At 38.9% G+C, this 26,775-nt stretch overlaps 3 protein-coding genes and 1 non-coding gene across 7 annotated transcripts in view; 2 read left to right on the forward strand and 2 right to left on the reverse strand.

Moving 5' to 3' along the window:
- Positions 1–516: 516 nt before the first annotated feature.
- On the reverse strand, positions 517–6,026 carry si:ch1073-214b20.2 (hepatocyte cell adhesion molecule-like). 2 transcript variants are annotated; one of them, XM_056448132.1, is made up of 5 exons: positions 5,805–6,026; positions 5,403–5,735; positions 5,250–5,309; positions 1,971–2,210; positions 517–837 (listed from the first exon to the last, which is right to left on the reverse strand). In XM_056448132.1, exons 1-5 carry the CDS (start codon positions 5,848–5,850, stop codon positions 701–703), a joined length of 816 nt encoding a protein of 271 aa, XP_056304107.1. In that variant the 5' UTR covers positions 5,851–6,026; the 3' UTR covers positions 517–700. The 2 variants fall into 2 exon arrangements, with proteins under 2 accessions (XP_056304107.1, XP_056304108.1); XM_056448133.1 differs by lacking the exon at positions 5,250–5,309.
- On the reverse strand, positions 2,404–2,567 carry LOC130216728 (U1 spliceosomal RNA). The gene has a single exon (XR_008835822.1). It is a non-coding gene; the product is annotated as a U1 spliceosomal RNA (small nuclear RNA).
- Positions 6,027–7,382: 1,356 nt separating the features above from the next.
- terf2ip (telomeric repeat binding factor 2, interacting protein) lies at positions 7,383–17,479 on the forward strand. Of its 3 annotated transcripts, none has more exons than XM_056448248.1 (7): positions 7,383–7,432; positions 9,739–10,594; positions 12,712–12,828; positions 14,475–14,591; positions 14,672–14,761; positions 14,868–14,989; positions 16,758–17,479. In XM_056448248.1, the coding sequence occupies exons 2-7, from the start codon at positions 9,751–9,753 to the stop codon at positions 17,301–17,303; spliced, it is 1,836 nt and encodes a 611-aa protein (XP_056304223.1). In that variant the 5' UTR covers positions 7,383–7,432; positions 9,739–9,750; the 3' UTR covers positions 17,304–17,479. The 3 variants fall into 3 exon arrangements, with proteins under 3 accessions (XP_056304223.1, XP_056304224.1, XP_056304225.1); XM_056448249.1 differs by having other exon boundaries at positions 14,478–14,591; XM_056448250.1 differs by lacking the exon at positions 14,475–14,591.
- Positions 17,480–19,299: 1,820 nt separating this feature from the next.
- Positions 19,300–26,775, forward strand: part of LOC130216459 (E3 ubiquitin-protein ligase RNF123) — a 215,279-nt gene continuing 207,803 nt past the window's right edge. The window contains exons 1-5 of the mRNA XM_056448353.1: positions 19,300–19,387; positions 22,018–22,118; positions 22,200–22,287; positions 24,278–24,357; positions 24,623–24,717. Coding sequence (XP_056304328.1) covers positions 22,040–22,118; positions 22,200–22,287; positions 24,278–24,357; positions 24,623–24,717 — 342 coding nt within the window. The 5' untranslated portion in view covers positions 19,300–19,387; positions 22,018–22,039. The remainder of the gene's footprint in view (positions 19,388–22,017; positions 22,119–22,199; positions 22,288–24,277; positions 24,358–24,622; positions 24,718–26,775) is intronic.

Genomic DNA, 26,775 nt, shown 5'->3' on the forward strand with positions numbered 1-26,775 from the left:
TAGTATGAGTTAGCATGTTGCTAGTATGTTTGTATGTTTGTTTGTCCAATGTAAAGTAAATGGCAGTTTTTTTATAGTGGAAGTCTATGGGACAGTTGCTAGGGTGTCATAAGGGGTTGTTAGGGTGTGGCTAGTAAGTTGAAAGGTCATCAGTAATTGGCATATTGGTAGTCTGAGTTAAATTAGCCCCAACTTAAGTCTGTATGACAGTCTGGCGCAAAGTTATGAGGTCAGAAAGTTTGGTCCAATGTTAAGCCAATGGGTGGGCCTTTTCTGAATTTTCCGGGTCAGTTTTAGGAAAAGTCGGATCAGTTGGAAATGATATAGCAACTTAATTCAGTATAGTGTGGGGGTTTGGAGTTAGTTTGGTGGTATTAGTATGATTGGTCTAGGAGGAGATGCATTAAAATAGTCTAAGAAGAAGACGATGGAAGAATAACATGTTTATATAGTATAACAGTATGCTGGCTTTCTCAAGCCACCATACACATATCCATCAGACAATAGTTCAGACATCAGTATTTGCTTTAATCATGTTATGAATCATGTCAGCATTCTCAACATTTAGCAGATGTATTAGTTTAGAGCACTGTAAACAACATTTGATTGACTAGCACAGCTTTCATTCATTCATACGTGAACCACAAACACAGATATGCTACTGTGAGTCACGTTAATTTGGTCAGCTACGGTATTTATTTTAGCACTGGAACAGCTCGTTGACTCCTCCTCCAGATCTGACATCATAAATCACCATAGCAACAGTAGCCACACCCATCAGCACGGAGACGACCAATCGGATCACGATTTCAGTGGAACCACAAAAGTGACTGGAATCTGTGGAAACGAAACACAAACATTTCACTTCATCAGAGCTCAGTGCATCATCAGGAGCCACAGGTGTTCATCTGGTGCTGTCTGCAGGTGTTTATTTGACTCGCAAAGTGCGCATAGACATTCATTTGCATTTTACGATTAACAACGACCACACTTTGGGTACAAAAAGTCATCTCGGATGACATAAGGGTGAGTGAATTAACAGCAAATGTTAATTTTAAGTGATTTTAATTTAAATTTTCAGTTCTTGTTATGTGACTTGCGGAGCGCTCGCGGCCCGGGGTTCATTGGTGCAAGCAGCACACCTCCATTGGAAACAACAAACTTGTGCAGACTCTAGAAATACGTGATATGCGAACAGCCCCAAAATGGCCGCCGTCATTTGCGATCTCCATTAGTTGATCTTCTTGCACAGACACGCTAGATTCACCTGATTCGTTGACAAATGGGTTGCGTATACATTCCTTGGCAGTTACTTCACTTGGCCTTTTCCCCTTGACAAAGAAACTTTCCAAAGACGTCTGTTTCTTACTCATTTTGCAGCTTTTGGGTTAAATTTGGCCGCTAAAGTGACCGAGATGTAAGCGAGAGAATATGCTCGTTTTTCAAAATAAAAGACTTTTCAAAATAAAAGATCGTTCACACTCAGATAATAAATAAAACCGAAATAATTCATGATTTCTTGGTACCATTTGATTCACGGACCTAATTGTCCACTGCTAAGATTTTTTTTTAAATATGACGCGACCCCCCACAAAGCTGGCTGAGGCCCTCTTGTGGGCCGCGACCCCCCTGTTAGTAACCACTGCCATATAGGATGCATATGTCTGCAGTTCCCAAGTAAACCACACGAGGGCACCCTTACAACATCAAATTCAGGAGAATTAACATCAATAAAATGTAAATTATATCATTGATACACATAGATAAATAATATAGACATCTTAATTTTAGGCTTTTGGACGAATCACACAACAGCTAATAGTTTCAGGCGCTCTGTTTAATGATTTATAATTCATATTTAGACTAAATTGTGTAATTAAAAAGAACAAATCCTTATGAATAAATAGACAGCCTAGTTCAACTAGGCTTTTATGAAAGCGACTTCAAGTTCCTGTTGTTACTGAACGCACCTGTGTGTTGTGGACAGTGTTCCTGAAAGCTGAATGGTGTCGTCTTGTTGCTGATGGGGTTAGCAGCCACACACTGATACACATCTTCACCTCTCTCTTTTATCTCCAGCAGGACCGACAGAGGGATGTTGAGGTCAGGACTGCTGGTCTGATTCAGTCTTTTACCATCTTTATACCACGATAGAGAGACGCCGGGTCCGTTCTCAACTGAGCACAACACAGCACAGGGAAAACCTCCATCTGACGTTGACCAGGAATGAATAAATAGACAACAAATGAGGATGGTTTAAAGTAACTCGCTCAGACAAACACATCAAGGGCCTGAAGAGCGACTGAGGGTAGACTAGAAGCTAGTATACAAAGAAGATACAGAATCATTGGATCTTGTAACTTCCCACTTGATATAGATGGTATCTTCCATTGACCAGATACTGAGGGGAGAGCGCGAACGCAGTCCCCCACTATCACAAATAATGCAGTCGAGATTCCCACATTTGAGGAATTCGTATAGGTCAAACTAGCCTTAGTGCAATGGCTAGTCCTCGCCATAGGTGAACCACCTTCGTGATCATGGTGTCGCCCCTGCCAGGTAAGTATGATTAAAAATGAGCGCTGACAGGGGTCGCAATGTCGGGAACTTTGTTCTTAATGACGGTGATGCATCACTACACTACACATAAACCAACCCAATCAAAACGCAGAATATTGCTGTGTGTACTAGCAAAAGTTACCCCTAAATGCATCTGTGTTTAATAAATAAAATAAGAAAATTTTACAGCGAGCCATTTCCCATCATGCAACGGGACCGCCAATCAGCCAATGAAAATACAGTGTGTAAATCTAGCTTTTTATAGAAATCATTAAGCAGCTTATGGAAACTGACGGTGAAATAAAACATTAAACAGTTTATCTGTTGAAGCTGTATGAATGTAAAGATAATAAAAGCGACCAAAACATTATAAGACAACTGTGCACTCGCTAACACTTCCTGTGATGCAAGGTCAGTGTTGTCAGATTGGGCGGTTTCACGCATCACAGCGGTTTGTCATGACACTTTTATCTATCTTAGATAAGCGTTGTCTGATTGACAAGCAGCACCTAATTATGTTCAAAAGATTTTAAAACGGCAAATAGGACGAAGTTATACCCCATTTCGAAAGTAGAACATACTGTTGTGGTTCTGTGACTGTTATTATGACAGTGATAGTAACTAGGTTAATTTAGATTTAAAGAAATTAAAATTAAATTGGATATTAATCTAATTTTGGGCGGCACGGTGGCACAGTAGTAGCACTGTCGCCTCACAGCTAGAAGGTCACTGGTTTGAGCCCTGGCTGGGTCAGTTGGTGTTTCTGTGTGAAGTTTGCATGTTCTCCCCGTGTTGGAGTGGGTTTCCTCCAGGTGCTCCGGTTTCCCCCACAGTCCAAACGTATGTGGTATAAGTGTACTGATTAAGCTAAATTGGCTGTACTGTATAAATGCTTGTGTGAATGCGAGAATGTTTGTGTGTTTCCCAGTAGCCTACTGGGTTGCAGCTGGAAAGGTATCCACTGCGTAAAACACATAAAGGGCATTTTACCATAAAAAAGTTGCGGCGGTAAGGCTATTTTACTGTCAAATGAAATCGAGGTTAGACCCTACTACTGTAAAACACATTTTTACACACACACACACACACACACACACACACACACACACTGACCACTTTATTATGTACACCTGTCCAACTGCTCGTTAACGCATATTTCTAATCAGCCAATCACATAACAGCAACTCAATGCATTTAAGGTGCGGTCACACTTGACTTTTCCTTCCATAGACTTCCATTCATACGCACGCGAATGCGTCAGACCGGAAACGCGGGGTCATGCGTCGAGTTTCGCAGGTTGCTGCGGTGCAAAGTTCAAGCTTGGTGAACTCTAACCTGCGAAATCGCATCACTTGACTGCGTGAGATGAATCGAGCATCAAAACAGGACCTCTCTGGACAGAAATTAAAAACATGGAGCAATCGCTCACTTTATTAATGTCTAATTATCTTGTTTAATCCCGCCCCTTTTCGCAGCGCCGCACGACAGAATTTCGCACACACAAAGCCCAGTGTGACCGTAGCTTTAACCATGGTCAAGACGATCTGCTGCAGTTCAAAGCGAGCATCAGAATGGGGAAGAAAGGGGATTTAAGTGAGTTGGTTGTGGCGTGAACGTGGCATGGTTGTTGGTGCTAGACGGTCTGCTCTGAGTATTTCAGAAACTGCTGATCTACTGGGATTTTCACGCACAATCATCTCTAGGGTTTACAGAGAATGGTCTGACAAAGAGGAAATCTCCAGTGAGCGGCAGTTCTGTGGGCGCAAATGCCTTGTTGATGCCAGAGGTCAGAGGAGAATGGCCAGACTGGTTCCAGCTGATAGAAAGGCAACAGTAACTCAAATAAGCACTCGTTACAACCGAGGTCTGCAGAAGAGCATCTCTGAACACACAACACGTCCAACCTTGAGGCGGATGGGCTACAGCAGCAGAAGACCACACCGGGTGCCGCTCCTGCCAGCTAAGAACAGGAAACTGAGGCTACAATTCACACAGGCTCACCAAAACTGGACAATAGAAGATTGGAGAAACGTTGCCTGGTCTGATGAGTCTCCATTTCTGCTGCCACATTCGGACGGTCGGCTCAGAATTTGGCCTCAACAACATGAAAGCATGGATCCATCCTGCCTTGTATCAACAGTTCAGGCTGGTGGTGGTGGTGTAATGGTGTGGGGGAGATTCTCTTGGCACACTTTGGGTCCATTAGTACCAATTGACGTACTGTTGCTGACCATGTCCATCCCTTTATAAGCACAGTGTCTCCATCTTCTGATGGCTACTTCCGGCAGGATAACGCACCATGTCATAAGGCCTGAATCATCTCAGACTGGTTTCTTGAACATGACAATGAGTTCACTGTACTTAAATGGCCTCCACAGTCACCAGAGCTCAATCCAATAGAGCACAATCATGTCAATATGAAGCAAAATCTCTGAGGAATATTTCAGGTACCTTGTTGATTCTATGCCAAGAAGGATTAAGGCAGTTCTGAAGGCAAAAGGGGGTTTCAACCCGGTATTAGTAAGGTGTACCTAATAAAGTGGCCGGTGAGTGTATACTGTAAATATCATTATTTGTCACTGAAGAACAAGTGCACAACATAATTTGTACATAATCTGTCCAGAACATACTGCAGAAATAGTCTGATAGTAAATCATTGCACATATGGACTATTGTATTGCACTACTCACCATTCATCTGACATTCACTGACAAGTGAGCCGTTCTCAATAACAGGAAATGAGACCGGTGCTTCAAAATAACAAAAATGTGTCTCAACATACTAAACGTATATACATAAATAACAATTGTATCATGTAAGAGAAAGCATTTATCATAACTCACCGTGAACGATGACATGAAATCTTTTAAATGCAGTCGCCGTGGTCATGATCTGCGCCTCGTAGAGTCCTGAGTGACTGTTTGAGGTGTTTCTGATAGTGAGAGATCCAGTCGTCTGGCTCATCTGCACTCGGTCTTTCAGTTCTTCATAACTGTCATATATAGAGACGATCATGCTGTGGATTTCAGCAATGAGAGTGTTGGCTTTCTCAGGTCCAAACATCCACATTATCTGCATCTCTCTGTTCACTTCACTAAGTCCAGTATGTAAAGATACCGAGTCTCCCTTCATCACTAATATCGTTTCAGTTTCATCCATCCCTCCACCAAACACACCTGAGAAAACAACAGACGTTAAGGTTGCTATATTGAGAAGACAAGTCGAACTGAATAAAACACACTAACCACTGAACATGAGCAGAACCGATGTGAACCATACTCTGATAAGCATGTTGTGCTTTAAACGCTCATCGTCAGTCCAGGTTGAAAGTGAAACCTCACACCAAACTTCACACCAGCAGCAGAGTCCACCCACAAACCACAGTCACGTCAGACTTTCCGATGGCACAAATAACGTCTTGATTGTGCTGGGAATGCAATGAACATCTACAATCCAATATTTACCATGTCCATGTTTCTCTTGTTACTGTACTTAACCCAACTGATGTCTTACAACTCTCTAATGTTTGTTCTTTGGGTCATAAAGGAGCCAGCTCCACGAAACCTCTCATCCTCCTGAGACCCTGTGGTGGACATTGCATTTTCATGAATTTTCTGTGAATTCTTTGAGCTACTCTGTCAGGTCCTGTTGTTCTGTTCAGAAGACATCCTGGGTTTTCTAGTGATATGTCATTCGATTGGCTGGCATGCTAGGAATCACTTCTTGCACTCCATCCAAAATGGCTGACAAACAAAAGAGCACATTTTAAGGGAAGGAGAGAGGCATGTAAAATTTTGCTAAAGTTTTCTGGCCCAGCTCTGGCACACACAATCAGCTTTTGCTTGGCCCACATGCCGTAGTGAATTACGGTACATGACTGGATCAAGTCTGGCTTTCAGACAAGGGCCAAACATGGACCATATCTGGGCCAAGTCTCAGGCAAGTTAATAACCCCAAACTGGGCCAGAAATGTTGGTGTCACGACTGCAATTAAACTGACCTGATTGGTTGAATCTTTTCTTTACTCAAAAATAATTTAAATGTGGGTCAAGATAGGCCAAACGTACGTGGCCCACATATACATTTTTAACATCTGGGCCAAATACAACATTTGGCATCTGGTGCAAGTCTTGTGTGCCACCTTAAAAACAGTGCCACCTCTGCCAAACCAGGGCCATGTTTGGCCCACATGCTGTATGCCAGTACTGAATAAACACCAGCTTCATGCCAAATCTGGGCCAGAATTCTTTGCTACCTGGGAAGCTGTAGCGGTGGCTGAAAAACATTTGCTGATTCAGGGATACTGATAAACAAAACACAATAGGAAAGTGAAGGTTTGTTGATGTGTAAAACCTATAATCATTAATGCAATTTCATCAAAAAAGTATATCATAGCAGTGTTTTATGGAAAGTTTCTTCAGCAATAGAGATTGTAGTAATCGTTTATAACTTAAAAACTAATTAATTTCCATTAAATCAAGAGGAAATGTCAGTTTTCAGTTTGTTTATCACCCCAGCTCCCTAAATAACAAACTTTTATTATGTTTCAAATGAACTGATTAATAAAACAAATCAATAAATTGTCTAATTTTAAATAATAGTTTTAATAGAAGCGAAATATTTGCGCTAGTACCATAACTGACGCAAGAAATATGGTTATGATTAATAAAATAATGAGTAATAAATTACTTTCACTTTTATATTATTTTCCCGCCTTGCAACCACTGAACCGTCTTTTATTTCAAAATTAAAGTCTCTACGCGCGCTTCCATTCGCCTTCTCCTCTCATAGGATATAAAGCCGTGACTCTTATTTTGAAACATTGTTTTCACATAGCACAAGGGGGATCTTTTGGACTCGCTGCTAGACTCAGGTAGTTTATGTTTTCCTTCGTCAATATTTTGATTAGCCTCTTTATTCTAGTTGTAAATATGCAAAGCAGAGGTCCTTGTGAGGGAAATCTGCGGAATTGAAAGTGTATTGAATCGTTTGGACAGTAAATGAAACTATGCTCTCTGTTAAGTTATCGAAATGTAGCCATGCTTTATTAACGCTACATTAAAAGTGTAGTGACTTTGTTTTTTGCATATTGTTTATTATTACTATTTATGTAACCCACATCTTTACTACAAATACCATGGTGAAACTATGGCAAGGGCTTACTCGCTGGTTACAAAAACACGTGTTTACATGTTATTTGTAGTAATAAATAGTCTCTATATTGTTTACCATGTTACTTTAAATATTCGATCGGAATTAGCATGCAAGTATGACTTCTAAACAACATCAACACTGTCTAATTCACTGTAAACAATGCTGTACTTTGATAGTCATTTGCTGCTTATATGATTTCCCTATTTAAAACTTGCAAAGAATACTTTACTGAAATGATATTATTAAGGAGAATGTCTGAATGTCCGAATATAAAACCAACTTTACCTCAATTAGTAAAAATCACTGCGTTTTATAAATATGGGAGTAATTATTAGTGTTTGCTGTGTTTTAAATAGATGTGCTTTTAAATCTACAGACTCAAGACGATTTAGGTAAAGTTGGTTGTGTATTCAGACATTCTCCATAATAATATCATTTCAGAAAAGTCTCTACTCTCTAAATGATTAGTCCTCCTGAATTATTAGCCCTCCTGAATAATTTTCCCCCGATTTCTGTTTTTTCTTCACCACATTTCTAGATATAATAGTTTTAATAACATCTTTCTAATAACTGATTTCTTTTCTCTTTGTCATGATGACAGTAAATAATATTAGACTAGATATTCTTCAAGGTAATAGTATTCAGCTTAAAGTGACATTTAACCTCTTAAACCCCAGTGCTATTTTGGGATTTCCGCCTGGATTTTGCCTACCCAAATTTAAAAGCTTCCCAAATCCACATGCAGAGGTGTAAATGCAAAAATTTGGTATCATTTTAAAGAAAATTTTCATAAAACCCTCAAAAAAACCCTTTAATTTTCACAAAACACTATTGAAAGTGTTTAAAATACCTGTATATGTTGTCTGTGTTATAATAAACACCTAAAAAAAGAGGCACATTTTGTATTTTTATTTATAAACTCTAATTTAAAAGTGTACCTTTCAGGTTCTGTGTGCTCTAGCTTGCTGTAATTAATTTAGCTGCATATGTCTGTTATCATAGGAAAAAAGACAAATGTCTCCACCATAATCAATGCAAAAGTTATTGCATTCCAACTGATGAGAGGTCAGGGACTGATCATTGTTTTCATATTTCACTATTCTTTTGTTTAATCAAACCTAATTCACTGTTTTTGGACCACGTCAGACATATAAAAGGATTACTTATGCACATCACCTCAAAAACAGAGGAGAAATGGCCCTGAAGCGCACAGCATAAGGCAAGAGATGACAGCTGTCTGTGCTATCTGGGGCTGCTTATTGATCATAAATGTATTGTTTTCACTTCTACGCCATGGAAACACAGAGATTAATTCGACAACTGTTTAATATGAGAATATAATTCAGTAAAGGGAATGCTAGAACCGTATGAGCACCGGCAAGAGCTTTCATTTGAGCTATAACTTGTACATGTGTCATATATGAACCATATGAAAAATATGAAAATGAACCAATGTTTAATTTCCCAGCTCAGGTATCCAAAATACTGTGTATTTAAGTGTAAATAACTTTATTACAGTAGAGTAAAAACCAAAGTGATGCATATGTGCATAAAATATAGATTCTACACTTTCAAACTAAACCACTTAAGGGGGTCTGGTGCAATGCTCGCCCTTTAAATCTCAAAGTGAAAGTCGATGGCGTCACTTTTAACTGACCTTTTAATGATGTAGAGTTTAACTGGTAAAGGCTTAACAAGGTTAATTAGGTTAATTAGGCGAGTCATTGTATAACAGTGGTTTGTTCTGCAGACAATCTAAAACTAATATTGCTTAAGCCGGCTTGACCTTAAAATCGTTTACAAAACAATTAAAAACTGCTTTTATTCTAGCCGAAATAAAACTAATAAGACTTTCTCCAGAAGAAAAAATATTATAGGAAATACTGTGAAAAATTCCTGAATCTGTTCAACATCATTTGGGAAATAGTTGAAAAACAAATTTACTGTATATAAGACTTCAACTGTGTATGCGAAATATATTATTGTATCATTTAACATTAATCACCATTGTAATCTAACCCTCAGATAACCATCACCATGCCAAAAAAGGAGGAGGTCTCCAAGATTTCTCCTGTCCTTTTCCTGGACCCCGGCGGACAGTCGATGCGCTTCTTCGTGAGACCCGGCCCAACTAAAATGCAGCTTCACCCTCTGATAACTAGCGGAGGAGGAAATCTGTGTCGCAATCAGGAGCCCGGTGCCATCTTGCTGATCGATCCCACAGATGCCACTAACGCGACACCGAACACAGGACAAAAATACATCTCCACAAAGTACATCCGAGACTGTGTGGAGCAGAACCAGCAGCTGGATCCCAAGGATTATGCGATAACCATTGGTCCATCAGTGCAGACACGGATGGCCTTGCGCAATCAAGGCAGCGGGCGTTTGGGTTACTCATTGGAAGACGACGCAGCCATTTTGAAGTTCATCGAAAAGCGGCAACAAGATGCCAAAGGAAACTTAGTTTGGAAAGAAATGGAGAAACGACGTGTGACTGAGCATAGCTGGCAGTCGATGAAAGATCGGTTCTTAAAGCACCTTCAGCAGAAGCTTGCAGACAAAACCACCAAGAAGAGTCCGTTAAAAAGAAAACCGCTTTCCTTTGTGCAAAGCCCGCTGAGGAAGAAGAAAGTGGTGGAGATCTCAGAAGATGAAAGCGTACAGGAGGCAGATTGTCCTGAAGCTACGATGGCCACAGAGACGGTCAGCATACATCCTCCAGCTTCCCCTGAGAGAGCCAGTTCTCCTCCTGAGGAGCCGCAGGCCGCCGGGGAGCCCTCGCAGACCTCCAGCAACGACAGTCAGGATGAAACCTGTGTCTTGGTGCTAGAAACTCCAGAGACCGAAAACCCCAGATTAGAGGAAGACGCTCCAAATGGTGAGGTGGTGATTTTTAAAGTCCATGTGAAATCAAAATGTGCAGTGTTCAGAGTGAATGAGTAATCCATGCAAGTTAATCCACTGAAATATATGTTTGCTTTGGTAATCTTCAATCAAAGGCTGAGCATTTGCTTCTGTGTTTGGAGTGATGGTCCTTCTGTTGGCGCCAACCTGAGGGCCTCCATAGCTACTGTATCTTAATACCGTTAGTTTACTCCGAGCAGAGCCATCGAAAGAGAGAGTTGCGACAACGGAAGTCCAAAATGTTCGATCGTCATGTGATTCATGTAGGCCAGGGGTGCCCAAACTTGTTCTTATAAGGGGCCACAACCCAAACTAGAATAAGGCTAGTGGGCCGAAGGTAAATATAGCTGCCAAGGGTACTCCCTAATTGTTTTAGTATGCCAAAAATGTTAGTATGTAAAATGTTTCAGCATACCAAAAAGGTTTTAGTATGGTTTGTGTTTATGTAAGTGAGACAAGTGTGGTGCTAACAGACAAGAGGAGGCACCAATAACGGTCCATACACTTTCAGAAATAAAGGTACAGGAGCTGTCTCTGGGGCAGTCCCTTTTCAAAAAGTACATATTTGTACCCAAAGAGTCCACAGTGGTACCTCAAAGGTGCATGTTAGTGCCCAAATGTACCCAAAAAGTACCTTTGAGGTACCATTATGGACCCTTCAGGTACAAATGTACTTTTTGAAAAGGTACTGCCCCAGAGACAGCTCCTGTACCTTTATTTCTGAGAGTGTACATCATAATCAAGCAATACAACAGTCTATTGCAGGTACACACAGCTGATATCAAATATCATAATAATATTCAATAATCATGAATCATGCTCATGAACATCATTAATCGAAATACAACACAATTGCATAAAAGGCTTATAATGCGAAATAAAGATGAGTAATAAGGATTAAAAGACAGATAATGAAACCCCAAGCAATTTGATATACAATTTCAGAGATGTGCCATCATTTCCCTCTTCAAAGACTGGTGCCATGGTGTTTTCGCAAATCTCTCTCTTTATGGCTCTGGGTATGAGGGAATGATATTGGGGATAGGGCTTCTAATGGGGTGGGATTAGTTGTCGATTTGATCTTGAGAGACCCTTGCCACAATCATGTAGTCCCTTGCCACATGGGTTCTCACTTGTCACTCTGGTAAAACCTAATCACAAATTCCAAAATTAAAGAAGCACCATTGAAAGGAGTTCCATTATTGGCCTACTGTATGAAGGAAATAAAACGAAGTGCAACGTTACATCATTTGTTTCGGAAAATGAATAAGCAGCGTTTCAACGTCCATATGAAAGCATCTGACTCTCAGTCTTTCGCATGACTGGACTTTGTTCCTCAGCGTCCCCACACCTTGATGCTCATGACAAGCATAGCATGTGTAGTTATCTTTTTTTAAGTGAGGTGTAAATCGCCGTCATGCATGAATGAATGATATTTTTGCACTTTTACACATAATAATCCATGATCACATTACACGACACTGAACCTGCACTTCAAAATAACACAGTCAATATTTTTTGAGACTTAAGTAGCTTCCCCCCCATGATCCCTAGCTCCCCCGTAGTTTGCACCCTGCCCTCATGTCATTCCAATCCCCTGAGATCTTTGTTAAAATAACTTTGTTTGCCAGTTCTTGTTTAGTAAATCTATCTATCCATAATAAAAGGTAGCTCACATGGCTTCATAGGGTTCTCTTCTGTAGCAAATCGATGTGTTTTTGTAGTAAAAATATCCACATTTACAAACAGTTTTGTGTAACTTCCATGAGAGACTGCCCTGTTCTTCTTCTCTTGAGGTGCATCTTTGGTGCATTAGCGCCATCAGCTGGAAATGAATGTGAAATGTCACAAATTACAAGTAGAAAAGTACAAAATGAGGACATGAATATCAATTTAGATAGGAATATACCTACCCAATGACATTGTAGAGCTGGAAAGAGCCAGGATATCTTTCAAAATAACTTCGGTTTGACTGAAAATAGAAAGTCAAATACATCTAGGATCATTTGAGAATGAGTAAATCACTCAAATTGTAAAATTCTCATTTTTGGATGAACTAACCCTTTTACAAGCTCTTTCTTTTTTATTTAGAACCAAATAAACATTCATCTCTGAAGAAAAAGAGACATAAAGCCTCCAAAACCTCCACAACTGATTCCAGGAGCTCCAGATTAGAGGAAGATCCTGATGGACAACACATTCCCGATGGTAAGTTATAAGTTATTCATGGTTAGTTTTGTGATAATACATTTTAAAATGCTTAGTTCACCCAAAAATGAAAATTCTGTTATTATTTTCTCACCTTCATGTCGTTTCAATCCCATAAGACCTTCGTTCACCTTCTGAACACAGATGAAGATATTTTAGATGAAGTCAGAGAGCTCCCTCATCCTCCATAGACCGCAGTGGTCCCGACACCAGAAAATGCCCCAAAAGCATTGTCAAAATATTTCATGTGACTTCAGCCGTTCAACTGTAATCATGGGAAGCTCCAAGAATATTCTCTAAGGTTGGATAAAGTTGTCTTTACAATGTTTTCCGCATCACATAAAGGTTTGCGCATTTACTAAAGTGCAACATGATTTGTGCATGTGTTGGGGAAAAAAAAATAAAAGGAATGAAGAGAGAACCCAGTCCAGGAGACTCAAACAAGCTGAAACGTCTTTATTGAGACGTGTTGGTTAGTCTGCAGTCATACAGAGTCTTCAAGAAGTCCACGAGTCTGCAAGAGCCTACTGGAAACTCTGTAAGCTAGTCTTAGATGAGTCTATAACATGTTTTTAGGAGGAGGGGAGTGGCTAGGTGGAGTTGGCTAAACAAAGCATATAAAGTAGGTAGGTAGGTGAAAAAACTTGTCAAGCCACTGACCACACAAGTTTATCAACAAAGGGGATTCTTTGGCCTGAAAGCATCACCCAAAGACAGAGTTGTTGAGACCATTCCTTTAGCATTTGCATCACTTTGGCACAGCCATTGTTCAGGAACCAAGAAGTTTTTAATGTTTGACATACCCTAGCTAGAGTTTTGAATTAAATGAGCTAATTAAAACTAATTAAGTACTCCCCTCTGTTTACTGAGTATAACCACAGATACAGGGACACTGGAGCATTTTAAAGCAGCGATGATCAGCTGGTCTGTTTATAAGCTGACATACGAGCGATCTGCTGATGAATCGACTGATCTTCACTGCTTTAAAACGCTCCAGTGTCCCTTTATCTGTGTTTACACTCGGTAAACAGTGGTGAGTTGGGTGAACTGATGACCTTAACGGCCAATCACAGTCATTTCTGTTGAGCAGGCGAACACAATAGCGCTCAAATGTTAGCCGGAAATGGACATTTTTAAAATCTCAGTACCGATTGGTATCGAATTTCAGTATGACAACCCTAGCCCATTGTAAATGCACACCCTGACATGGGAGAGAAAACTTAGGTGAACAAAGTCACGTTTCCAGTTTTTTATGTGCACACTTAAGTGTTCTTGGAGCTTCGTATGATTACAGTCGAACCACTGAAGTCACATGAAGCTTTTGGCTAGTTTTCCAAACTCAAAATCTAATGAGAATCAGTTGGCATGTAGATGCAATGTAACTTCAATTCAACAAACGAACCATCAAAATAAAGTGCGTCCGTCACACGGCTCCATCTGCTTTAAGAAACATATCTACATTTAAAACTTTGAAATCTGCCCGTTGCCATTATTTTTAGACATTATTGGCTATATTTTAAATAACATCGACTGGAAATTCACATAAACCAAGCATTGACGGTGAATAAATCATGGGCTAATTTTCATTTTTGCGTGAACGAACTCTTTAAGAAGCTCGTTTGGTAATCCTTTACTGTTTTATTTAGAAGCAAATGAACATTCGTCTCCGAAGAAAAAGAAACAGAAAGCCTGCAAAAACTCCACGACTGATTCCAGGAGCTCCAGATTAGAGGAAGATCCTGATGAACAACACATTCCCGATGGTGAGGTTATTCATTTTAATTATTCACTGTGTTGTTCCTCAGAACGTTCTTCACTTTAATATTTTAATTGTTTTATTTAGAGTCAAATGAGCAATCATCTCCAAACAAGACAAGACAAATCACTTCCAAAAGCTCCACAAGTGATTCAAGAAACCCCAGAGGAGATCAAGGTTGTGACAGTCCTGATCGTGTTGTTATTTATGGTTTTATTTCATGCTGCTCATCAAAAAGCTTTGTACAGAAACCCTCAACTATTTTTATTTATTTTCAATTCAGGATCCAATGCAATTTCATCTCCAAGCAAAACGAGACCAACGAACTCCAAAGCCTCCACTCCTGATTCGAAGAAGCTTGGGATTCTGGCAAAAGCTGCGAAAGAGTTTGAGGATTCAGATGTGGTGAGATTCAACAAAACTGGAATAAGATAGAGCTGTTGGGTTTCTGTCTGTTTTATGCATGATGCATTTGGAAAATTTGTTTCCGATCCTGGCATGTTTTCTTGTTTACTTTGGTTTGTTTAGGCATATTTGAACGCAGAAATCATAGTCTGATTTACTAGAAAACAACCTGTCCGAGATTAAATGAACAAGATGGAGGAAGGAAAATGTGGTTAATTTTTGCTTCACTGTTACACCAAGATGCATTTTTATTATCTGTAATCGAAGCTTTTCTTTAAAACTATTTTCAAATTTACCAAAAACATATCGATCCAATTTTAAAACTTTTTTTTAATCCATTTTATACAGTGGTTAACATTTGATGTAGATCATTACCTTACCTTTCATCAAAGTTGACCAGCAAATCAGAATAGTCCGCTGGCCAGCACTTTTGGTTTGGTTGTCAGAGCAGCTGCTAACTCCAGTAATAAACAGTGCCCATCAGTACAACATGCGGGGTTGGACTGTTCCATTTTTGTGCGGAGGGGGATTAAAGTCCACAAATCAGTTGATTGACAAACTTACAATTGCTAAAGTGTTGTGTTAACCCATCAACATTAAATTACATTCATATTACGCCTTAGACCTGTTACATGTTTTCAATGCATTTTTTTCTTTGCTGATATCTCCTTGGTCTTTGGCCAGTGGGAGGCTAAGCCTTCCTCAGCCTTACACATGCTCTTTTATGTCTTCATATTTAGACAAATTTTAAACAAAGCGATAGTTTAACCAAAAATGTACTCACTATTTACACACCCTCAAGTTTTTCCAAACCTTTGTGAGTGCCTGTTGAACACAAAAGAAGATATGTTGAAGAAAGCTGTAACCATTGACTTCTATAATAGGAAAAACAAATACTACGGAAGTCAATAGCCACGTTTCCACTATCGCGCCTAAAGCGAGCGAGCCAGGGCGAGCCAAGGCCAGTCGCGTTTCCACTATCACTATCTACTATCAGCGGGGCTTCCTTGGGGCCAGCGTCCGGCCTTTTTCGGCCCGCCGAATACCTTGGGCCATGGAGGGCCAACTGGGGCTTCGGGGCGGGGTTACGTACAAAGGCGGAGTTTTCCTGTCAGGTAAAGAGGAGACAAGATGCTTTCTTCCCTTACATTTGTTTTGCTATCGTCGTTCTCGTCGCTCGGCTGCTCTTTTGCGCCTTGCAGCCAAAATCTGTGTTCGAAGTAAATGCCGCCGAACTCGAATGTCCTTATCCAGGGATCGCTGTCTGGCCTTACACCAACAGACCACAAACAGTAAAAAAGCAATCGCTTCGGTGTTCTCCATCTTCCAGCTCTCGTAGTGATGCCAGGTTGTGTTTGTGGTTATAATTTGAGTTTTTTGTTCCCGCTGAAGTGGGCGGGTTGTGTGACGGGTTGTGTGACGTTTGATTCGGGGGACGTTCTGGGGGCGGTGTTTGCGTGACGCGCTGCGAGCAACTAGCCCGACAGTGGAAACGCGACATGATTTCGGCCTCATTTCTCAACCTCCCGGGCTATTGGCCCGGCCTGGCCCGATTAAAGCCCTGGCTCGCACTGGCCCGATAGTGGAAATGCGGCTAATGGGATGTCTTTTGTGTTCAAAGGAGAAAGAAACTCAAACTGCTTTACAAACAAGTGAAGAGAGCATAAATAATGACAGAACTTTCCATTTTAGTTGAGCTATTCCTTTAAAACCAGTTGCAAATGGAGCCCAAGATGTAGTTCATTGATCTCATTGTGTATCTCTACAGATGGACGAAAGTGAAGAATGTGAAAATCCATGCGAAGTACCGATTGCTGAGCCTTCAGACGCACAAGAAAGTTCAGCAACACCTGCAACATTGGCTAAAGAGCCAGAAGGCCAAGCTGAAAGTCATGAAGAGACTCAACCGGACTCCCCAATGTCCGAGGAAGAGCGTCCAGGGCCCAGTTCAACAGTTGTGCAGCCATCTTTAAATTCATCCATAAACTGCAGCCAGATTAGAGCAACTCCTGAGGAAACTCTGTCTAGAGACTTGTTGGAGGTCAAGGAGCAGGTAATAAATTTGATGAGGGAGACCAAGAAAGATCTGGTTGAGGTGACCAAGGCGCTGCTGAAAGCAAGTGGAGATTTTAAAAGAGCTCGGGTATATCTGGTAAATGGGTACGACCATGAGACGCACGGGCCTCTGTGGACCCGTCTGGATGACGAGACCCTCTTAGTGGCTGATCCATACGAGCTCGAGCAGCTGCAGTCAAAATTCGGAGAGGAGGAAGTGACCAGGAGGAAATCCTTCCTTACGACTGATGTAAAATGAGATTTGTTTTGTGGAACCAGCGACTCGGCTAGATTGATCTACAATAATCATCATCATCATCAAAGTTCATTATCACACTTTTGGTATTTTCATTTTGATACGGTGTCGTAACGTTGACATGAGAATAAGGACTTTGTTACAGTACATATATATAAAATAAAGTATTTTTCTCTAAATTAGTAGTCTTTCATTGTGTTGAATGATCATATGAGCCTTGATGAAACACATATCACACACTTCTGCTGTTATATGCATGCTCAAGGAAAATAATTATATAAGTAAACATAATACCATTTTGTATTAATGTTATAGCTGAGGTGACCTTAACCTAATATCTTAAATATTATGCTTATTGCATTTCTTGACAAATAACACTGTGGTTAACACCAATTTCTTATGTTTAGACTATTATTACAAGTTATTATCCATCAAATTTACTTCCAAATCCAGTAAGGGGATGTGTTATATACATATACCTTAGATTTAGTCACAGATTCAAGATGCTAATGTGAATTTTAACCAAAAGAAAGCTGCTTGTTTTGAAATTGACGCCTGTTTGAGCTTCACAACATTTTTGCCTGTGTAAATTTGGCTAATATGACTACACCTTTAGGCTACAGAGTTGTTATTATGGCAAAGATGATCTTGCAAGTTTGTAATTGTTGCTAAGTTGTCATTTATGATTCTCAAAATTGTCTCAATTCTCCATAACCTTTAATCAACAGCTGTGCCGCCATCTTAACATTCCAGTTTATCCACAAACTGCATCCAGATCAGAGAAACTCCTGAGGAAACTGTCTTGAGACTTGTATGGGTCAAGGAGCAGGTTATAAATTTGAGGAGAGACCTAGAAAGATCTGGATTTTAACCAAAAGAAAGCTTCTTGGTAAGCTTCACAACATTTTGCCCGCAAAAATTTGGCTAATATGACCACCTATTATGGTTATTATGGTATGGGTGGCCTGGCAAGTTTGTAATTGTTGCTAACTTGTCATTTATAATAACTAACTCACAACTGTCGCAATTATTTAAAACCTTATGTTGTGTTTTATGTCCAGTTATTGAGTAGCTTCGTCTACTTCTGACAGATTAGATGCTGATTAACGCGTCACGTGACATCTGTTATTTTGGTCAGCGCTGCTTTGTGTGGACCAATCGCCATGGCTTATCACTATTATAAACAAAAAAAAATGTGTATCATTTGTTTAATCTATATATTAGGCACGGACGATTTAAAGATTAATCAGAAATAGCCTACATTTAAGCAGACTGGCGTTTCGAAGTAGTTTAGAAGATTTCCTTAGCCCTCAAACGCCCCCTGCTGGGCAAACAGAAATCAGCTGTAAGCAAACCCTGCTTGTCGCCCAGTGGTCTTCTATGGATTTAAAGACTCGCATTATATCTAAATGCATTTGTCCCAAAACACGCTCCATAGCGGTGTTATTAGCAAGTGAGTGGCATTTATGCTCGTAAACAATTTGTTTCCTCGGCTAATTTCCAGCAGGGGGCTCTTTATGGCTCATGATGCAGCTTCAGCTGCTGAATTATGTTCAATTTCTCACGACGTATTTTGTGTTATGGAAAAAATTTGAATGTTGTGTTGTTTTATCGTTTGAATCTGATATATCCAAACATTTCAGCTTAGGATATAAATTCAAATCTGACAGCAAAATCAATTTAAGGTGCAGTTAGCACAAGCATCTCTTATTGGTCAATCTAGAAAATCGCTGAGAAAAGTAACAAAGCGCACGTAAACGCCGTTACCGAAAACCCGATAACGGCAGCGTTTACACTTTTTATTTACATTAATAACGACGCTTGAAATAATCTACGAGACTCTACGATGAAAAAACACTATGTAATCATGATAAACTAAAATAATTTTGTAACTCATAACTCGTTTGTCCAATCAGAGACGACGTCGACCCACGAAACCCCGCCCTTTTTTGCACTCCATACACTTAACGGCCTCCCTTCTGTTTACTTTATTTCTATGGTTAAAGGCAGAGACTGTAGTAGTCACATTTAAAGAGAAGAAAATAACAAAATCCGCTGATTACACATAAACACAACACACCAAACCAGTGAGTACTTCAGGGTGGATTAAAAAGGCTATAAGCGCTAATATCGCTTTATAACGCGTGGCGTGTTATCATAGCAGCCCTGGCTGTCATATGTGCTCAACACGGAGGCTGAAACACATTAAATATTGTGTTTATTGCATATATACTGGACATTTTAGACCCTCGACTGTGCTTAAACGGCATTTATATTGGTTATACATCTATACATACTGCTGTTGATGGTATACAGTTGTTATGTTAGCGGGACAGTGGCTTAACAGTGATTATATTGTGTGCATGTTTGTATATGTTTGCTAAAAACAATAGCATGTAAACATATAAACTGCAGATGTTTATGGGGGATTTACTGTAGTTTATCTCTGTTGTCAATATGTTGTCTACTTTGCATTACTCTTTATTTTATATCTATATTAGCATTATCAGACTACTAAATATTGAAGTGGAATTGTTTAAATATAAGGCATCATATAACAATACATAGCCCTAGCATAAATATTTAGGCTAGCATGTTTTGGTTTCACTCATAATGTGTGTGTATATATATATATATATATATATATATATATATATATATATATATATATATATATATATATATATATATATATATATATAAAGCGTTTAGCATTGGTTTGACATGTCACTTGATATGTCACCTTGGTATTACTGTGGTGCGGTCTGCTTTTGTTCTTAACATGTAAGGTAACAGTCATTATTATGTTATTACAGACTTTGCTTAAATGTAATTTATTCCTGTGATTTACAGTTAAATTGTCAGCATAATTTCTCCACTTTTCAGTGTCACATGATCCATCAGATATCAAACTAGCATCTTAATTGTGTTTAATTATTGCTAATTGTTTATATTGTGTTGCTCGGTTTATAATAATGGTTCTCGTTAACATCAGTGTATCGATGGGGATTTATTTGCTTAATCTTCTGGTGCTGTTTGGTCATTTTTGACTGAAACACTTTTTGTTATTGTGATTTTTATTTTATTTTAGTTTATTGCAATGTTACACAACTTAAATTTAGTTCCAGTTTATTTGTATAGCGTTTTTCACTATAATTATTGTTTCGAAGCCGCTTTATAAAAGGTGCACATTATTTCATTACAGTCAAAATCAGAAAAGTTAAGGTTATTAGTTACTATAATGTTATTAGATGCTAATAACTTTAACTAACGACTGAATACTTGATAAAGGTTTTGGCAGTTGCCGTCCTAAAAATAAAATAAAAACTAAACAAATAAACAAAAACAAAATAAACAAACATAAACTAAAGTAAAATAACAGGTTTTATAGCCAATTTTATTCATCTAATTTTTTTTAATTGTATTTCTGTAAATTTAAACTTATTATTATGTTTTTGGGTCACTTTTTTATGTGCTTCAGATAGATTTCGCCACAGATTCAAGGTGCTAATGTGGATTTTAACCAAAAGAAAGCTTCTTGTTTTGAAATTGACGCCTGTTTGAGCTTCACAACATTTTGCCTGCAAATATTTGGCTAATATGACTACACCTTTAGGCTATACAGTTGTTATTTTGGCAAGGGTGGCCTTGCAAGTTTGTAATTGTTGCTAACTTGTAATTTATGATAACTAACTCACAATTGTCGCAATTGTTCATAACCTTATGTTGTGTGCTTTAAATTCAGTTATTGAGTAACTCCGTCTATTTCTCACCGATTAGATGCCGATTGACGCCTCACGCCTTAATTATTGTGTGATATTAATATTATACGCACTATAAAATATCTGTTAATTCGCAGTTTTCCATATTTTGTGATTCATGTTTTTATTTTTTATTTTATTTCTGCTTTTGAATTGCATTATGGGATCTCAATCTTTCTTCCAACAACTTTTAACCTTAAAAATGACTTTTATTAACGCTATTAATAGTATAAAGTGCTATATTGTTTGGGTTGGTGTCGTATATTATGTTACAATAGCCTCGTGCAGCACATTTTGTTATTTTACAGACTTATTTGTCTAGATATTATTTCTTATGCATAATATTATTACTAAAATGTAAATAAAAGTCACTTTGTTAAACTATAGAGTTGAATTTTTCCTCATTAGAAGTCGACACAGCAGAGATCAACATCTCGTAGTACAATTCACAACCGTAAATGAATGGAAAACACATAAAATATGGATACTGCATATTACAGTGCATTTATTAAATGAATAATTTAGGTAATTATGTCTGCTGTTGGCGCCAATAGCCTAGTGGTTAAGTGCGCTGACATATAGCACCATGGTGCTCACGGCGACCAGAGTTCGATTCCCGGCTCGAGGTCCTATGCCGACCCTTCCCCTCTCTCTGCTACCAATACTTTCCTGTCTGTCCTCCACTATCCTATCCCAGTAAAAGGTAAAAGAAAACCCTAAAAGGAAAAAAAAATACATATATATATATATATATATATATAAATGTATGTCTGCTGTTTGTCCAAACTGCTTAAAATAAGCTGAAACAACTCAATTCTTGATTTTTTTTGTGAATAACTTAAGTGTTTTATGTTCAATCAACTTAAATTTGTCAAATGAATAAGGTAACCTAATACCTTCATGTTGTCCCAACACAACATTTTTTCACAGTGTGTTTGTGTGTGTTTGTGTGTCAGATTTGATCTGTCCCGTGGCAGAATGAGCTCAAAGGGAGGCACAGCCCTGACCCGACGCAACTATCGCCTGGCCTCAGACACAGACAAACCCAAAGTCACAGGTATTTCCTTATGAACACATACAACAGATAAGTAGTTGATCAATAAATCATACACATATTTGTTTTTGCTGTATCTCTCAGGTATCGTCAATGAGAAGCTGCTGAGCGACTATCTGCATCATGTGTTTCCCGCCTCCAGTAAGCAGGGACCGGCATCCGCAGCGTACAGGTTGGGCTAATATACATTTGCGTTTAATCTAGAAGCTAAAATTATATCAGCGCCGTGGGAATATGAAGCAGTGTAAGGATTATGGAGCTCTTAGGAACCTTCAGTGCAGCAGAAATGATTTTGTAGCCTTGGCCAGATCTGGTGCCCTGCCACAATTCTGTCTCTGAGCTCTTCAGGCAGTTCCTTTGACCTCATGATTGTCATTGGCTCTGACATGCATTGTGAGCAGTAAAGTCTTATATAGACAGGTGTGTGGCTCGTAATCAAGTACAATCAGTATAATCAAACACAGCTGGACTCAAATGAAGGTGTAGAACCATCTCAAGGATGATCAGAAGAAATGGACAGCACCTGAGTTAAATATATGAGTGTCACAGCAAAGGGTGATCATGGTTGAAAGTGAAAAGGGGGGCAGGGGTGTGGAGGGGTGATCACGGTTGAAAGCGAAAAGCGCGGGGGGGGGGGGGGGGGTGTGATTAAGCGGATGGGGGGGGGGGGGAGCGGGCCCTTGATAATGTATCTGGGGGCCCCCTAAATGTACGGGCCCTTAGAATCGTCCTAACTCGACCTCCCCCCCTAGCGGCGCCCCTGGGTCCAGACACATTGTGCACCGTACGAACAACACAACTGGGTATTTTACAATTGACTGTGATTTTATTATTTACTTTATGGCAGTTGATGCAGGTGGTTACAGGGGGAGGGGCTTCTTATTCTAGGCAGCATCTGATTGGAGAAAATCTGTGCAGTGCAGGATGAGTCATCAACATTTGATGCCTTTCATAAGTAGCTAAATCTGTTTGACTGATTTTAAAAAAGCACACAGCACTGAAGTTTAATGAATTCGTGGTTTGGTTAAGAGTTGTTTAAATGTGGGTCGTGTGGGAGTCCCACGTTCGCCCTGTCCCGCGCTCTCCCTTCCAGCCAGTGTCTGGTTACTGGAGCTGATCTATACATAGAGCATGATGGGACATGAGAGAAAGCTGACACTCAGAGAGCGGCTGATGTGTTTACATATGATCATCGGTTGTCACAAACAAACGCAGCGATGGCCATCTGTCACCACTGTTTAAAGCCACACTGCTGCCATGTGACACCTAATGTGAATTAATGCTCAGATGTTTAGCTTAGAGGGAATCTGAGCGGTGCCTTTTAATGGGTTTGTCACGACATTAATGTTTATGTTAGCTTGAGAAATCCAAACAGCCAAATATAAATGCTAGGGCATGTTAGCAGTAAGTTAAAAAGGTTAACAACTTGCTAAATCATATCAGCGGTTTGTTAGCATGATAGTAGTCAGTGTGATAAACCATGATAGAATGTAAAAAAGTGTTTAAAATATGTTTGAAACGCGACATAGACAGACTAAAACATGCTAGCAGTGTTATTAACATGCTAGCATCAAGTGAAACACATTTCTCAAAGCCTAACAAGTAACAAGGCTCTGTTAGCAATGAGTTAAAAATGCTAACAACATAATAACAAGTGTTAGTAACATCACATAGTTGCTAACATGAAATTAAAAACATTACTCACTTGCAAAGCCTAACAATTAGCATGTTAGCAATGAGTTAAAAAAATGTTAAATCACAATAGCGTGCTAGCTTGTTAAAGCGTGATACCAAAGTTCTACAATTAGTTATCGGTGGGATAAAACATAATAGCAACATGTTAAATAGTCTTAGTAAGATGTTTGCAATGTGCTATATCATGCTTGCAGCATGCTACTAACATGCTAAAACATGCTAACGATGTTAATAACATATTTACATGTTGTAAATATTGTGATATTTATGCTGAAACTATATATTGTGCAGCCCTATCTCGGCATCTTTACACTCCACTTTTATCGTCTTTATGAATGAACAAGTCAATGATATTCATTTTTTAGATGAATCCATCATCATCGGGTATAATCTGGCAACCCTTGTTGTGTGAGTGTACTGTGAGGACCAGCTTAACCACTGTCATGCGGTGTGTCTTTTCGCTCTAGGAAAACTTTGACGTTACAGGATCTTGGAGCTCACCTGGAGAAGCTGCTGGCTGAAGATAATGTCACTGAAGACGTCAGAGGTCCAGAATCCACTTATAAATACACTGATAACACTAATTCTGAACTATTTACATGTTTATCTATAACGTAGAAACCTAAACACTTAGTTAGTGTAATATTTACTCATTGTTCTGTATTCGTAATGATCACATGGCCGTTAGCTTCAAATATCTATGCATAGATTGCTACAGTGATGTCTGTAAGCTGCATATTAATTCACTCATTTTAGTAGATTGGTTCATGTGTATTCATATGGACAGCTTTATGTCTTTCTTTTCTGAACAGATCCGACAGAAGGCAGCCTTGGACCTTCAACTGTTGTCCTGGATCACAGCAGTGGGTTTGAAGGCCTGTTATTTGTTGATGATGACCTTTTGGGGGTGAGAAGTTGACAACCACATATAAAATACTTTTTTAATGCGTTCCATACACAAATACATGCAATTTTGAGCTTTCGAGTAACTGGATCGCAAAGTTTGTTGACAATCATTGACTTTTGCTTGGAAATAGCCTAGCCTTAAAGTTTAGAATAGCTAAAAATGTGTATGTGTTAGCATGTTAGCATGTTTCTAGGATGTTTTAAGATGTCATCTTCTGTCTAGCATAGTTTATTATGCGAGTAACATGTTTTAGGAAAACTAACCATATTTAATAACAATAACAACAAAGAAATTACAATAGAAACCATATAGAGATGACCGTTGTACAATAAGGGAAATAATAACAGTCAGTATGTTTCAAAATAATATGCCTAATAACATTATTAGCATGTTTTAGCAGGAATTAGCATTATTTACAGGTTTTTAGCATGATTTAGCACACTGCTAGCTAAATTTAAACACTCGGCTAATGTTTCTAACTTAATTTAGCACACAGGTAACATGTTATTAACAAGTTGGCATATATCAATTTACCATATTGCTAAGAGGATTAAATACTGCTAACCTGTTAATAGCATGCTACCACTATATTGCGAACATGTTTCAAGCATGATTGCACACTGTTATGTTTAACACATTGCTTGCATGTTTCTAACATCATTTACCACACAGCTAACTTGTTGTTAGGGTGTTTCTTATCTGCTTGGATGACTTTACACATGATTAACACTCATTATTATAATGCTAACACGGTTTAGCACACTACTGACAAGTTTCTAGGCATGTTGCTAGCTTGATTTAGCACACTGCTAGCATGTTTAAACACACAGCTAATGTTTCTAGCTTTAATTTAGCACACAGGTAACATGTTATTAACAAGTTGGTGCATATCAATTTACCATATTGCTAAGAGGATTAAATACCGCTAACCTGTTATTAGCATGCTACCACTATATTGCAAACATGTTTCAAGCATGATTAAACACTGTTATCATGTTTAACACATTGCGTGCATGTTTCTAACATTATTTACCACACAGCTAACATGTTAGGGTGTTTCTTATCTGCTTGGATGACTTTACCCATGATTAACACTCATTATTATAATGCTAACATGGTTTAACACACTACTGACAAGTTTCAAGGCATGTTGCTAGCTTGATTTAGCACACTGCTAGCATGTTTAAACACACAGCTAATGTTTCTAGCTTAATTTAGCACACAGGTAACATGTTATTAACAAGTTGGCGCATATCAATTTACCATATTGCTAAGAGGATTAAATACCGCTAACCTGTTATTAGCATGCTACCACTATATTGCTAACATGTTTCAAGCATGATTGCACACTGTTAACATGTTTAACACATGTTTTTAATATGATTTATCACACAGCTAGCTTGTTGTTATGATGTTTCCTATGTGCTTGGATTACTTGGCACATGATTAGCATGCCTTGTTACAGTGTTTCTCAACCACGTTTCTAGAGGAACACCAGCACTGCATGTTTTGGACGCCTCATTTGTCTGTCACATCTTTTACTGGTCTTTAAGTGTCTGGCTAATGAGCTGTTGATCTGAATCAGGTGTGTTTGGTTAAGGAGACATGGAAAATGTGCAGAGCTGGTGGTCCTCCAGGAATATGGTTGAGAAACACTGTCTTATTGTATTGTTGAGATGATTTAGCAATTTCCAGGCATGTCGCTAGCATGATTTAGCACACTGCGTGCATTTTTAAGCACATTGTTAACAGGTTTTGTGCATGGTTTAACATGATTTATTTTGCTATTATATTTTAACACTTCAGCTAGCATATCTGTGTACATAATTTAAGCCTTTTCTAGCATTATGCATCAGACTTTTTTGTTTTGTATTGGTTTACAAGAAAAAATACAGTTTTGAACTGTCAAGTCATCTTTAAAGGGTCACGAAAAACCAAAACCCATTTGTTTGAGCTGTTGACAGTCATAAATGTGTCCCACGCTGCTAAAAACACTTTTAGGACGCATATATTTCACAAAATAGTGAAAATTGGTTGTTTTTGTGTTATTTTGAGCAA

The sequence above is a fragment of the Danio aesculapii genome, chromosome 22, assembly GCF_903798145.1.
Source record: "Danio aesculapii chromosome 22, fDanAes4.1, whole genome shotgun sequence".
Classification (NCBI taxonomy): domain Eukaryota; kingdom Metazoa; phylum Chordata; class Actinopteri; order Cypriniformes; family Danionidae; genus Danio; species Danio aesculapii.